The sequence below is a fragment of the Danio rerio genome, chromosome 8, assembly GCF_049306965.1.
Source record: "Danio rerio strain Tuebingen ecotype United States chromosome 8, GRCz12tu, whole genome shotgun sequence".
Taxonomy (NCBI): Eukaryota; Metazoa; Chordata; class Actinopteri; order Cypriniformes; family Danionidae; genus Danio; species Danio rerio.
Genome location: NC_133183.1, coordinates 26,002,334 through 26,017,749, shown reverse-complemented (window position 1 = coordinate 26,017,749; position 15,416 = coordinate 26,002,334). Strand labels below are relative to the sequence as shown.

General features: G+C 35.4%; 2 protein-coding genes across 2 annotated transcripts in view; one reads left to right on the top strand and one right to left on the bottom strand.

The window, feature by feature from the left end:
* mmp9 (matrix metallopeptidase 9) overlaps window positions 1–15,416 on the bottom strand; it is a 200,239-nt gene that overhangs the window by 174,147 nt on the left and 10,676 nt on the right. Inside the window, exon 2 of the mRNA XM_073909284.1 lies at window positions 9,213–9,414. The gene's annotated coding sequence lies outside the window, so the exon portion shown is untranslated. The remainder of the gene's footprint in view (window positions 1–9,212; window positions 9,415–15,416) is intronic.
* Window positions 8,742–13,775, top strand: dclre1b (DNA cross-link repair 1B). The gene is given in 5 exon segments (NM_001077283.1): window positions 8,742–8,903; window positions 9,152–9,385; window positions 11,078–11,243; window positions 11,374–11,556; window positions 12,273–13,775. Coding segments are annotated over 4 exon segments (1,716 nt in total). The 5' UTR covers window positions 8,742–8,903; window positions 9,152–9,193; the 3' UTR covers window positions 13,448–13,775.

The window sequence follows — 15,416 nt, the reverse complement described above, 5'->3', positions numbered from 1 at the left end:
TACAATTGAACTCTAAGAATATTTGCTCACATAAGCCATGTACACACTGCAGCAAATTCAACTTTTAGTGTGTTCAGTGTTCAGAAACCAAATACATTTCTGAGAAATTCTGGTAGTGACGATCACATTTACAAAAATAATGTTATGCTCTGTGTATTAAACTCCAGTAATTAATGGCGTATTAAAATGCACATTAGAGTTGTGTTTATCTTCTGTATGCATGGTGCAAGAAATAACAGGAAATGACATATGATAGATCTTAAACAGAAATAGAAAATAAAAAAGAGATCATAATAATCTTAACATTAAACACTAGTGGTGTAGTGTGATTTGGATTACATAATGGTTTTTTAGTCGGATCGGGCTATTTTTCGGATCAGCCAAAAAAGGGAAGGAGACAAATGTCATTTTCTTTCCATTTATTACAAAAATAGTAATGCAAGAAACTTTTGGTTTCAACAAACAGAACTTAGAAGCTGTACTTTTATTAAAATAAAATTAAGAAATAATCAGCTGCATAAAAATAAATAGTAAAATTAAAATATTCTATTCTATTCTGTATCCTGTGTAAAATTCACTGTTACTACTCCTGTTGCTGATAACGCTGTAGAAATCTAAAATTATAATTTGTACAACCTATATTTATTTTTCGTTTCATTTTCAATAAATAATTCAGTTAGTCACTCATAAAACTTCATGTTTCATTGCTAGATAGGTCATTTTTGAAGAATTATTCAGTGGCATGTTTTTGATGGCTGGTTGTCGCCACCTATTGGTTAAATTATTTAATCACTGCCTACAATTTTGAGCGTTGTTAAATGCATATGACGGTGATTTTAATCTTTACCATAAACATCAGTGGTTTTATCTAAACTATAAACTGTTATCCCAGTACTTCTGTGTTATTTGACTGTTTGTAACTACATAGCTAACTCAGAAGGCTAAAGACTGAATCTCCTTCTTGATTTTTGCATTTTTAGATTTGAATGCAGCAATTTGAAGGATTAATAAACATATGCAAATCACCATCATTTATGTTGCACAGTTGTTGAGATCCCGATCTTTTAATAATTGATTATGCAGTTTACACTGAATGCATTAACCCAGGTTAAAAAAGTAGTGACAGAAAACACCTTTAACAAACCCACCACATCCCGAATATCCCACCACAACTTCTTCCGTCATAATTATTTTTTTCAGGAAAACTTAAATCCTTCATACATGTGACTTGAATATTGCGAAAGGCGATCTCACCGCGATCGTTACAAATGTAGGATTAATCTACCAGTAAAAATATGTTTTAATCTGCGGGTCACATGTGTTCCGAAACGTGGGCTGTGATCCGTACGAATCAACCATGATTTGTTACAGCCCTACTAAACACATTATTTAGAAAATAAATATAACCACATACTAATATATTGTGACCTGCCTATTTTATTAACTCAATGAACTAGATCACTTATATAAAGATACTTAAGCATCGTTGAGAATAAGTGGACATGGCAACACTATAGGAGCTTGCTTTGTCAAGCAGCCTTTTAAACATAAAAATATCACCTCTATTCACATGTCTTTGGTTAATATAATTTTATCAAAAATAGTGGATATCAAATGCACAAAGTGCCAGAACTTTGCTATGGTTACACGTGTCAATAATCACAATATCAGCAAAGTTCAGTACAAATACAAAAAATAATAAATAATTTAGGGAATTTACTCCATGTATATGAAATAGTCACCACATTAAACAGTGTGTACATGGCTATAACGATTACAAAATTGCACACGATTGTATATTGTCCACACAGTTATTGCGCCGACAGTATATTATAAAACTAAAATAAAATTAGGGATGTACTGATACTAGTATTGGTTACGGAAAGTTTTAAAGGGCACCTATGATGAAAATCATCTTTTAAAGCTGCTTGGACAGAACTGTGTGTAGGTATAGTGTGTCCACAGTCATATTGGGGTGACATAATAGAATCCAAATCCCTCCCATTTTGAGGTAGACTGCATCTTGACGTAGGAGTGTGGTTTCCCTGCCCACCGAAAAAACTAACAGCCCGTATTAACGCATCTCCGTAGTAATGCGCATAATCATTTCAACAAGACAGGATGTGCGCAAAGCAACTGGGATTAAAAGATATGTTCGGCTCACTGTGATCATCAATCATTACCAAAAGTGATCAAGAATGAGTTTTACAACTTTAAAAAGTTTGGAAACAGCACATGTTTGTAATGACTTACAGCGATTTTACCGCCTTTATCACCACAGCTGCATGTCAGTACAAAATATAATGTCAGTACAAAATTATAAAAAGAAGACGCTTCAATCCCAGTTTGTGACTGTTAAATCAGGTTTTTTTAACGGATATCTATACAGCAGTGGATATCAACGTGTATACTGTCACATTTGCTGTGCAAAGTTAATCACGTGCGCGGTGTCTGCGCGTAAACTTTGTAAAGACATTTTGTGAGCTTAAATTAAAAAGCTTAAATTAACTCCACAACAAACACATCAAGTAATGTTAAAATGTTTTGGATCTGCTTCCTTCATGTCTGTCACTGTGCTGTTTATCTGATGCTGCCGAGGCAGAGATTAAGGCACACTCTGACAGGCACGTGGGAACGGTGGTGGGGAGAACCAGCATTAAAGGCACAGGCAACAAAAACAGCTACATTGTGTTCAAAGGAGAAAATTCAAATATTCTGAAAGGTATAATAAATGATCTGATGGGTGGTTTGAGCTGAAACTTTACAAACACATTTTGAAGACACAAAAGACTTAAAATGTTTTAGACTTAAATCTTTAAAGGGGTAAAATCGGTGCCCTTGAATTGTTACACATTATTGAACGTTGTAACGCAGTGTTATAAATATTTGTTTAGCAAAGTTAATTTTGGAGCGTTCTGACAGCTTTGTGATTGGTTGATAATAAAATGGTAAAATTATTAATATTATTATTGTTATTATTATTATTATTATTATTATTATTATTATTATTATGTCCTTAGATTTGGTACTGTGAAAATTAATTTTAAAAAAGAAAATTGAGTTAATGTTGTTCATAATTACATAGAAGCTGCCCTAAAATGATCTCACTAGTCTCTATGTCAAACTCTGAAAATTGCTACATCCCCAAGAAGTACAGGTGTCAGCGTGTACCAAGCAGAAAATAAAATCAGTACTTAAAAGGCTATCGGTGCATCCCTAAAAATAAAAATCACAACATAATATAGAAACATCTAATCACCAGTTACTAGTTCCATATGAATGTATGAAGAACAGACATCAGAGCGCTGTACATTCTCAGGTTCTCGGACATTCTGCTTATATACTGAACCTTTGTGCACAATGACAGGAAGAGGATGTCAGAAACCACGACAAAGAGTTGGACATGGCTCTTTCTTGTAAAATTATGGGGTGTATAAATGAAGATCTGTTATTGTGAAGGACAAAAATATATTGTAGGCAGCTGACGTTAGATTTTGCTCACATTTCTCTAGCCTCGTAGCAAAGTCATGTATGAGTGTGTGTGAGTGTGTGTTTGTGATTGAGTGCATGTCCTAACAAAGCTGGAATTGTTAGCGGAAATGAAGATGCGCTGATGAAAATGACTATTTATCTTTTTTCTGTGGTGACCGGAGCGGAAGAGTCTGTACGCAAGACTAAATCTCAACTATCTGAGCATATTCAGGGTTAATGAATGATCAAAACTGATAGTGTATTACCTATTCAGTATTATAGTAGTATATATTTTTCCGGAATTATAATTAGGAGTATGCATAAAGGATTGGCATGAGTGATCATACACAAAAACAAAAATTCAGTCACTGTTTTTCATATCCTCATGTTTAAAAAATGTTCTACTATATAAAACATAGGCAGATTTTTAGCATTCATGCTATTGTGTTTCATAATGTTTTAATTATTGGCTTAGCATTACTTTTAAAGGTGAAGTGTGTAATTTATGTAATGGAAGAATAACACGCTCTTTCTTTTTCCAGTTGCCATTTTGGGTTGATTCCCCGCCAATAAAAGTATAAACACTGTGGCTCTGAGGCGTTATAAAACATTGCTCTGTTTGTTTGAGCATCCTGAGCAGCTTGACTCTGACATCCTGACCATTTTATTTGCACATGAGGAAGCGTTTAGGAATTGCCATTTCGTCTGTGGTGCAGAAATTACACACTTCACTTGTCACACTTCTGTGGGGTTTTTGATCTCACATGTGGACGTAATGGCAGGTCTGTACTGACATTAAAAGTGTACATGTATCTAATCTGTACATAGCCATGTTATGCACTGTATGTCCGAGTACATTATGTTCATAATTGTTAAAAGAACAGTTGTGGAATTACAATCATTTGTTAAATGAAATATTTCAGAATAAATGGGAACAATGGGCTAATTTAATCTGCCCTCTTGTTTTTACTTCACAGACACGCAGTATAAAATGACTCTGAATGAAGAAGCAGGCGCTTCATCATCAAAAACAGGAAATATCAGTTTACTATCGAAGGAAGTACTGTAGTTCATCATCATTTATCATCTTCAGTGTCAGCATGTTTGACTTACTCTAGCTATTAAGTTGTTTGTTTGTTTCATAATTAATAATGCAAGACAAGAAAATATCTCCTTTTAAAATAATTATTTAGGAATATCTTGAGTAATAACTATCAACAAATAAGGCCCCATTCCTGTTCTATGACTACTATGAGCAGCCAGAAAACACTGAAGACTCTTCAAAGAAATAACACAGGTCCCAGAGGACCACATGTGAGGGTTGGAGAGGCACGGTTTTTATTCTGTGCTGAATATCTAAAGTAGACATAATATTTACCCTATTACTGTATGCACACTGAAAGCTAACAGTAAATTTACTGTTAAAACATGCAGTGTCATTCATGAGATATTTTTAATCATTATCATTAATTGACACAATTTATGTCAATGGAATATTATAGGAAAAAAAACATGTTCAAGTATCATCAAGATTTTTAATCATCAAGCCTTTTTGTTACTTTAACGAATAAAAACAGTATAAAATTGCACACAATTGTATATTGTCCACACGGTTATTGCGCAGACAGTATATACATAAAATTAGGGATGTACTAGTATTGGTTTCAGGCTCAATACTGTAAAAACACTCAGACTGATACAAAGTTTTAAAAGTGCACCTGTGATGAAAATCATCTTTTGTAAGCTGTTTGAACAGAACTGTGTGTAGGTATAGCGTGTCCACACTAATGTTGGAGTGATATAAAGACAATAAGTCTCTCTTTTTTTAATTTCCTGACATTAAAAAAGGATCCAAATCCGTCCCATTTTGACGCCGACAGCAAGGTGATGTAGGAGTGCGGCTTCCCCACCCACGGAATTGATTGACAGCCACATATGAACATGTCTCTGCAGTAACATGTAAAGTCAGGGCTTAATTTGTGTCGGAACACGATGGATCCATCTGATACGGCACCTCTTTTTATAATTAATACAAATCATTTTCATCAGGTCAGTAGCCAGGGTCTTCCGGAAGACCCACCCCCTCACTGACAAAGGTCCAGAATTTGTCCCATACATGAGCTAATTTGTCCTATTTTGACTACTGTGCCATCATAAATAGTGAAAAAAAATAACCCATTGAAAAAGGCTTTAAGACCAAGCGGAATCCTCTGTTAGCTGTGGCTTCGGTGTGACTTTAGCTAATTAGTTTTGGCTAATGGAAACAAATATTTTTATTAAGTCTAAGCTGTTCAAGAAAACACACAATCTGGTGTAAGAGAAGTTATCTTTCGCCACTCTATTGTTTTTAAGTAGAGAAAACATTTTACATGTAACTTTTATTCTAATTATTAAGCATTTTTTAATTAAAATAGCCAAATTCCGACTGGGGAAAATTGAATGTGCTAGCGGCTGGCCAGTTTGATTTTGCCTAATAAATGACAAAAGGCTACAATTTTGAATTTCAAACTTTTAACAGATTTTTATACAGATTTTCATAGGTATTTATTGTAAATCTTTAGGAATTATTAGGTACATCAAAAAGTCTGATTATAAAGACCATCCGACAAGCCAAATCAGCTAAAAGAAATAGTGCTTAAAATGTCACTAAAATGCAGTATGTAATATATAACGCGGCAAATAACTGCAAAAAGGTTCACTTTTTGAAAATAAAAGAACCATCCCTTTCACCAGGTTGGCTATGGGCCTGAAAACTTACCTATGCAACATCCCTTTTCATAGGTTGCCTGATTTGTTTTGGCATTATAGACTTTTTACATGACTGTAACTGATTTGAGACATTTTTGTTTACACATTGTTTGAAATTTTCATCTGTAATTTGTGGGAATGTCTCAAAAGGTCAAGCATTCAGAGATAGTTTCCCCTACTTTTACAGTGTGTGTGTTTAACCGTATGCTTAGTCACTGTATGCTGCTGATCTCTCTCTCTCTTACACACAGACTGATAAGAACTCTTCAAGCTTTGCTGTGATGATGTGCTACAAAGGATAAAACTGTCAGAATGCTCTAGTCTGCGCCATATAATGATGTTACACTGACCTCTAGTGGAGCTTATGGGCGCCGCTAAATATAAAAATGAAACTCTGTAGTGAGTACCACTTGGAATAATAAGCCTTTTTCCAGATTTAAACAGATGACCTAAACAAAGACCTTTATGTAAAGCATATGAGAAAGTTGTTAAGCCAATTATGCATTTGAAAAAAGATGTATTTTATGTGGAGTTATCTTAAAATGAACTGTCTCTCTACACACACAAAGGGTGTGTTCACATCTGTGTTTGGTTCTCTTGAGTTTTTTTGTTCGAAACAAACAAACAAAAAAAAAAATCCAGATGGGTATTGCACAAAAGTTAAATAAAGAAAGCCATGATAACAGAAAAAGCGCGGCTTCATCTACTTTAATTGGCTCCTCCTGGCTTAGTCCGTTGCACATTTGCTGATTCAGGATGAGAATGAGCCGCTATGTCTATGCCTGATGTTGAAAGCCAAGATAAGTGCACATTCGCTGCATTTGTTAACAGACCACGAGATCGATCACAGAATCAGTGATGCAAGTGTGGATAAAACCTGATGTGAGCCAATCAGGTAACAAGTTGAAACACGCCTCTCTCGCCCACCAATCAGGGAACTCTCATTCAGAGAGTTAACAAAAACATATGAGGATACGTACTAACAAATGAAATTGTTCACTTTGTCTTAAATTTGACCAGTGGACATTCATGCTACTAATAAATTTAACGTGAAGATTATTGCAAACATTTAACTAATATTGTAGATTTATTATATCTGTTTAGTTTATTCCATCAAGTTTATTTAATCTTCATCTAAGTTCAAACGAGATATGCAAAAAACTAAACTAGAAAATGTCAAAAACTTATAAATGATAAATACCTTATATACAAAAAATTTATATGAAGTGTTCAGATGCAAAAACCTCTATATGCTGTCTGAAATTTTCTTCTAAAATAAGCATTTTTACCAGGTTCCAGTGTAAAGGTTTAATAATTTCACTTTCATGGCAAAGAATACCTTCTTTTTGTGGTCTTCAAAGTGAAATAACTGAAAATAACAAATTTTATATGGAAATTTCAGACGACATTCAGAGGTTTTTGCATCTGAACTCAACTCTTCTCATATATATATATATGAGAGAGAGAGAGAGAGAGAGAGAGAGAGAGAGAGAGAGCTTAGACTATTAAACATACTTATTTTTCAGTCTAATAGTATTATGTAAATAATCAAGAGAATGGAGTGACCATAAACTCGTTAATTTGTTGTTCTTCAATGAAACTAACATAAAAATCTCTAGGATGAATCTTAGCCTGGTGGTTATTCTGTTCTGGCTAGCTGTAAAGAATAAATCTCCATAGTAACTTCATTCAGTTTAATTTAGCCTGCTTATATGCAACTGAGTCAAGGCTAAATTCAGCGAGGATAGCCTCAAAATCCCAGTTTAATTCCTTATCCTACTTTTGTGCAATCAGATTCGCTCAGTGTTCACAGTGGCCAAACCTAAAATACAAAACAAAAAAGCTTGTACATTTGTGTGTCTGTGACAGATCTTTCAAAACATCCAAACATTCTTTGCATCTTCCCTCTTTGGTCCGTGTTGTTTGACTAATGCTGTGTCGTGACTCCTGAACAGAACACTAGTTTGTTTTAATAAACATCCAGAGCCCAATTCACCAATCATGGTTCCCTTAAATGTCCATGTTTGCTCCGATTCAGAGTAAGCTTTCACACTTAGTCAAATGAACCATACTAAAAGGAGTCACACCAAATTTATTTTAATCAAACGACAACTACCAAGTGTAAACAAACCCTAAAGTGCTTTATTTGAAGGTTTCATTGTTAATAATATAATTTGCTGTTTCTCAAAGCACACAGTACAAGAAGAACAGAATGAAAGAACAAAAAATATTATAGACAATTATAATATAATAATTTTAGTATGTTGATAAGTACTAGAAAAAAAACAATCTAATTTAATATGCTAATAATTCTGGAAAGAACTAGCATTTGCATTTTATTTCATTATTATTATATATCATTGTAATTTTTTATGCACAGCACGAGCAGAGAAACCAAGAAAGACCCGACATCCGCGCGTTCGCGTCAGCAGTGACGTCACACTGGCTCATGCGCAACACGGAGGCGTGGATTGTTTTTGGCGGACAAACCAGCACTACCAAATAGCAGCGTTCAGAAGTGCCTCACAAAGGCGCGCTGAAATCTTTTGAATTTGTTGACACACCGCGATTGTCGAAAGCCCAGTGTGTGGGTTTAGCATGGCGCTCATCTGCACAAATACAACACATCCTCATCACCTGCCCAGCTAACCGGCCTGCTAACACTCTCGGATGAACACTCACAGGCATGCTGTTACATTTACCTTTTTGTCTGGCATTGTGTAAAGCTCAAACATTCAGTGTCATTTGTTTATTGCTAACGCTGTGTGCTTAAGATGTCAAGATATTTTGCTATGTTATAAACCCTCGCAAGTGCACATTATATTGTTTGTTTACATTTCTGACAGTTCTGCTTGACAATTGACGCTTTCGAATATCAACAAATCCAGCAAAATCAACTGAAACGCATTTTTCTGTCATCACGTCTCTTTAGAAATGAGTAGCGGGTAAAGTCTGAGCTCTCCAGCAGCAGAAAATGAACGGGAAAGTCTTACCGGACACTCCTATAGCTGTGGACTGTTGGCAGCTCCGCAAGTGCCTTCACGTCCGCCTGTTCTTCTTGTCCCACATGCACTCGGATCACACCTGTGGCCTGTCATCCACCTGGAGCCACAGACCCATCTACTGCTCCCCTCTTACCGCCAAACTCCTCCGGCTCAAACTGCAGGTGAGATCACTGCACACCAGCGAGGCAAACTGAGGAAAAGTAGAGTTTATTGTTTGATTTTTCAGAACTGCTTTAAGTTGAATATTTTATGCAAGAATTTATTAGTATGCCAGAGTAATAGGCGGTTCATTCCACTGTGGCCCCTGATTAATTAGGGACTAAACAGAAGAATAGAATTTATTAATAGCAATTATTAATATTACACTTTAATAATAATATATGTATTTATATAGTAGTAATTTATATTGGAAAGACAAATTGTTTAACAGCTTAAATTTGAGTGGTATCAAATTAGCTTTGTGTTTTTTGTCAGCTTTTTTTAAGTTTTGAAAATATGTAGATTTAGTACACTTAACTTATCTTAGTTCTATTATCCGTTTGTTTCACCTTGTGTGTGTGAAGCTATGAATAAAAAAAGAGCATTTGAAAATTAGCTATTTCTCTTGATTTACAATGTATAGATATGTTTGAATGAACTGTAATTGTTTATGCAAACTACTAATGGGAGATCTGCTAAAATTATAGCCAAAATGTCATTTATTGCAGAAAATAAAAATTGGTCAGAATAACAAAAGATTCCATGTTTTCATATACGTTTATAATCATTTTTAGACAACACAATACCAGTGTTTTAAAGGTTGAATAGTTTATTATTTGGAGAGAATCTATATTTGTTGGAATAGTAATATGTGTAATTAACAATAGCTATGTTTCCATCCAAAGATGCAAAATAAAATTATGTGCAAAACTAAACTGGAAAAATGAAATTTGCTGCGGTAGGAGAAGCTGCTTGAATCTTTTCCTTATTTAACAATTGACTAGCGTCTTAGAAGACAACGCCTACACGCAATGAACGCATGATGGCATTTGAAGGCATGAAGCACAGACTCTCATGAAAGTTCTGGAGGTCATTATTAATATAATAACACTAATACTGAAATAGTTATGCCTTTTTAGAATGACCAAATCAACATTTCAGATGTTTTAGTGTGCTCAGCCAGCTGGTTTGTCCATTTACACACATTTTTATCATCACATGATCTCTTATAACAAAATCACATTTAATGCACACACTGGAATTTGTTCGGTAAAAGTGTTTCCATCATAGTTTATGCACATCTTTTTTATCTGATGAAAAGTTTATCCTACTCAGTTATGCTCATACTTTATGCGCATTTTCAAAATTGTTGCACATCTTGCCGTTTCCATTTCCAACAGTTTTTTTTTAATGCACATGTCCAAAATACGCATAAAGTTGGATGGAAATATAGCTAATAACAAAATTATTATATATGAAGTTTAAGAACTGATTTGGAATAATATGTATATAATGTCATATGCAAACAGTTGAACTGTAGATGTTTGTTTTTTGTCGTCCGGTTTATACATTAATACTAAATCAACAGTGTGTCAAAATATGAAACTTTTAGTCTTCAGTAAATACTGCGAGTATGTGCTTTGGCTTTGATACATCGTAAGTCTACATCGTTCAGCAAAAAGCATATTTCTAATGTCACTTTTTACTCACTCAATATAACAAAACCATTCTGCGGTCTTTGGCATCTTGGCAGGTTGAAAACTTGACCAGAAAAAAGTTAATGAAAAATGATAAATTCCCTGGATGTTGAGTATTGTTTTGTTTGTTAGACTGATCAAGCTGTATAAAATTACAAATTGTGCTCTGTTATTCAGATCAAACAGAAATGGATTCGTCCTCTGGAGATTGGTCAAGATCACATGCTAATGCTTGATGACCTTGGAAAAGAACGACTGACTGTTAATCTAATAGATGCCAATCACTGTCCTGGTGCAGTTATGTTCCTTTTTCAAGGATACTTTGGCACCAGACTCTACACTGGTAGGTTTGGAAAAACAAAATTCATACAGTCTTCAAAAAAAAAAAAAAACAATGTTATCGTACAACAAGTCTGTCAGCTCTTAGTATTGAGATTGTATTTTAACGGATAATTTATTCTGTTTTAACTCAGGTGATTTCCGTTACACCCCATCAATGCTCCGTGTGCCATGTCTTCAAAACCACATTAACATTGATGTTCTGTATTTGGACAACACAAACTGTGACCCGACTCGAGCCTTACCTTCTCGCCAACAAGCCACACAACAAATCAAACAGATCATCAGGGATCATCCTGGATATGCTGTAGTCATTGGTGAGACTTTTTTTTAACTCTAACAAAATATTATGTTTTTGTTCGGACTTTTAAAAAGCATAACTTATTTAAAGTTTGTGTGAGCAAGAAGTTTACCAGACTTATTTCGGTATGTTGATGTACTGAAATTTGAGTTGGGGCTTTTTGCACATTATTCGCACTTAGCAAATTGACGGTGTTTTGATTTAATAATATTGTGGCTAAAACTGTCAAACAGATGTCAATAGAGAAGGACCACTACTCCAAATGTGCAAGCAAATTGATTTGAAGGAACATTTTGTGTCTGCCGGTTTGTTTACTTTGCGTCTGACAGCAGGTTTTGATCTTTGGTTTTATTTTATAATACTGGACTTTTTTACAAAAGTTTAAGAGTGTTTAAACAAGAGAGAAGAGTTAACATGGTAATGTCTGTCTGAGAAAAGTATATAAAGTGTGTAGTGAGAGGTTTTATAGCCTTAAAACATCTATAATAATTGTAAAAAAAATAAAGCTGACTACTTCGTGGATTTCGCTTATTGCAGGTTATTTTTTGAACGTAACTCTTGTAAGAAAAGAGGAACCACTGTAATTGCAATACTCATCTCAATATATACTCACATGTATTGGGATATTATTGAATTGGCAGTGTACAATTTAAGCCCTACTGTAAATGTACTCTTAGTTTTGAGTAATTTTGAAATATTTGAAATTGCATTAAATATGTTATCTGTCATCAGGTCTTTACTCTCTGGGTAAAGAGTCCTTGCTGGTTGACCTTGCCATGGAGTTTAAAACATGGGTTGAGGTGGACAGAGAGCGCCTGGAAACCTTGCGTGTTCTGCAGCTCCCTGATGTTTTCACCACAGACTCTGGTGCAGGTCGTATTCGTGTGGTCAATCAGTCTATGATCAGCGCTTCCAACCTAATGGCATGGAACAAACTGCAGTCTACCATTGCTATATTGCCCACCAGCCGCCCTATGGTCTCCTGCCACCCTAATGTTTATGTGGTGCCTTACTCGGACCATTCTTCCTACCAAGAACTGGAGGACTTTGTCTCTGCCCTATCTCCTATTTCACTGGTGCCCATAGTAGGCAACTGCCTGCCTTATTTTTCTTCCCTCCTGAGCCCTCGCAAGAAGCCAAAAGCAGTGGTAATTCCAGAGTCAGTCAAGCAGTACATGATGACCAACTCAAATATTCGAAGCTCAACAAATGGCATGATCCAGAGAACCTCACGACCAGAGGTGCGAGGAGTGGTGTTTGACTCTCCAGAGACTAAATTAAGCCAACCCAATCATGATGACATGGATTCAAATGATACTGAGATAGATCATGATACTACAGACAGAAATTCTGACTCTGATTGCATTCTTCTAGACATGGGCACCAACTCCTACCATAGAGATAATGACCAGGGCAACAAACGTTTGAAACTCATCCGAATTGAATCTGAAGATGTTGTGACGGTCACCAGCAGCCTCACCATGGATGACAATGAATCTGTTAGTACACGTAAAGGTATAGGATCGCCTGATCCAAGCCTTATATACGAATGTGATCATGAAAGTCCAACAAAATCATCCAAGGAAAAGAGTCCTGAAATGGGCAGCACCAATTCTGGAGAAATGTGCTCTTCGATGGACAGTATGCATGACCAGACCAGTCTTACCACTGCAGCTGCACTCACACTACCTAATCCACAATCAGTGACCTCTGCTATCCCCATCACTTTAGAGAGTGAGCAGTTTGAGCACTGGCTCCTTGAGAACTTCACCATACCTGCTGAGGAACTCAAAGAAGGCCAGGTCTTGAGGGGACTTTGTGAAAATTATCGCCTTAATCCCGTCGATCTCCCTAAACCCGTGGGTGATCCTCTTGAAGCTGCTATAAAGCGCCTCATGTCTAATTGAAGCATTTTTGGTGATTTTAATAACCACTTTTGCAGCTAGGTTTATGTGAATGGTTGATTATCATGTATTGTAATGTGAACAGAATTGTGGTTAAGTCTCCAAATCATTAGCTCTGTGCCAAGCATTAATTCTTTTACACATTGTTAGCCAAAAGCTGTTGAAGACATTATTTTGCTGATGTTATTATTCACAATGTTTGTCATATATTAATGTTTGTTTTGCATGCCTTTGTATTCATATGTAGCAAAACTAAGCACTGTATTGTGGTATGTTTGTTTTCAGATGTTGAAGAAATATCATTAAAATAGTTTCTTGTTTTTCAGGCTGAGAGGATTTTTTTTTCTTGTTGGTTATGATAATTAGTTATTATTATTAAATATGTAGTTTACTTAAATAAAATATGTAATTTTTGCCACTAGAGGGCAAGTATTCTCAACAAACAAATGATGACACTGTGATTGTGGGATCATGGGAGTTGTCTTCATTATATCTTACAGGACTTGTGCAAAAATCAAGTTCATGTATGAGCTAAAGCAGTGTTTCTCAACCATGTTCCTGGAGGACCACCAGCTCTGCACATTTTCCATGTCTCCTTAATCCAACACACCTTAGTCAGGTCATCAGCTCATTAGCAGAGACTAAAAGACCTGTAATGGGTGTGACAGACAATTGGTGACATCCAAAACATGCAGTGTTGGTGATCCTTCACGAACATGGTTGAGAAACACTGAGCTGAAGCATAGGTTTCAAACTCAATTTCTAGAGGGCCGCAGCTCTGCACAGTTTTGCTACAAGTCTAATCAAACACAGCTGATCCAACTAATCAAGGTGTTCAAGACTAGTAGAGACTACTAAGCAGGTGTGAGTTGGAGGTGGTTGGAGCTGCCAACCTCAAAATTGAGTTTGAGACCATTGAGCTAAAGCAATTCAAACCTTAATATCATGGTAGTATGAAGTCTTGCTGCATAATATGTTGCAAAATGATTATTGCAATAATTGTATATGCACTATAGGCAAACATTTGTGATAAATTACATTTAAGCATTGGTTATCTAAATTTGACCGATCAGATTGGGCCTTACTTACTTTATCCCCAGCTTGCAGGGTAGTTACCATTCTGCTGTTGGCTGGAGTGGCTCAAAAGTGAACCCACAACTGAATACAATTAGACTAAATACATCCAGTCAGAATATCTGCTGAGGTTACTTTATTAATTCAATGCCACATGAACAAGAGGTATTACATACTCAAAAAGTTTTCATTCATTCATTTTCTTGTCAGCTTAGTCCCTTTATTAATCCGGGGTCTCCACAGCAGAATATACCGCCAATTTATGCAGCAAGCTTTTACGCAGCAAATGCCCTTCCAGCCACAACCCATCTCTGGGAAACATCCACACCCACACTCATACACTACGGACAATTTAGCTTACCCAATTTACCTGTACTGTATGTTTTTGGACTGTGGAGGAAACCCACGCTTTGCAGGGAGAACATGCAAACTCCTTTAAAAAGTTTTCTGACAAAGAAAATATAAAAAAAATTGACATTTACATGAATTTAAATGTTTTCAGAGAATTACATGTTTTAAGTGCTTTTTTTGTGATTGTTTGAAAAGATTGAAATATTTTCTTTACATTAAACCCACTTTTTCTTATATATATATGGTTTTTTCCTAATAACATAAATGAAAAAAATGTCCTTTACAATTCAAGTTCCTGTTATAAGAATAAAACACATCAAATAAATGAATTTCTATCCTACACCATTTTTTTTTGTTTTGTTATTAAACAATTCTGAATCTTGAAACATAGAAAATCCATTCTCTTCACTATAAAAAATGCAGGTTTGTGTGCTTAATATTAACTAAACATCCATTATTTAATTTGAGAAATGTTATGCACACTAAAACAAACAGGTATGGGATGAAAACAAGTGGAAGCTGTAAAAAGTAATGACCTCATCATTTA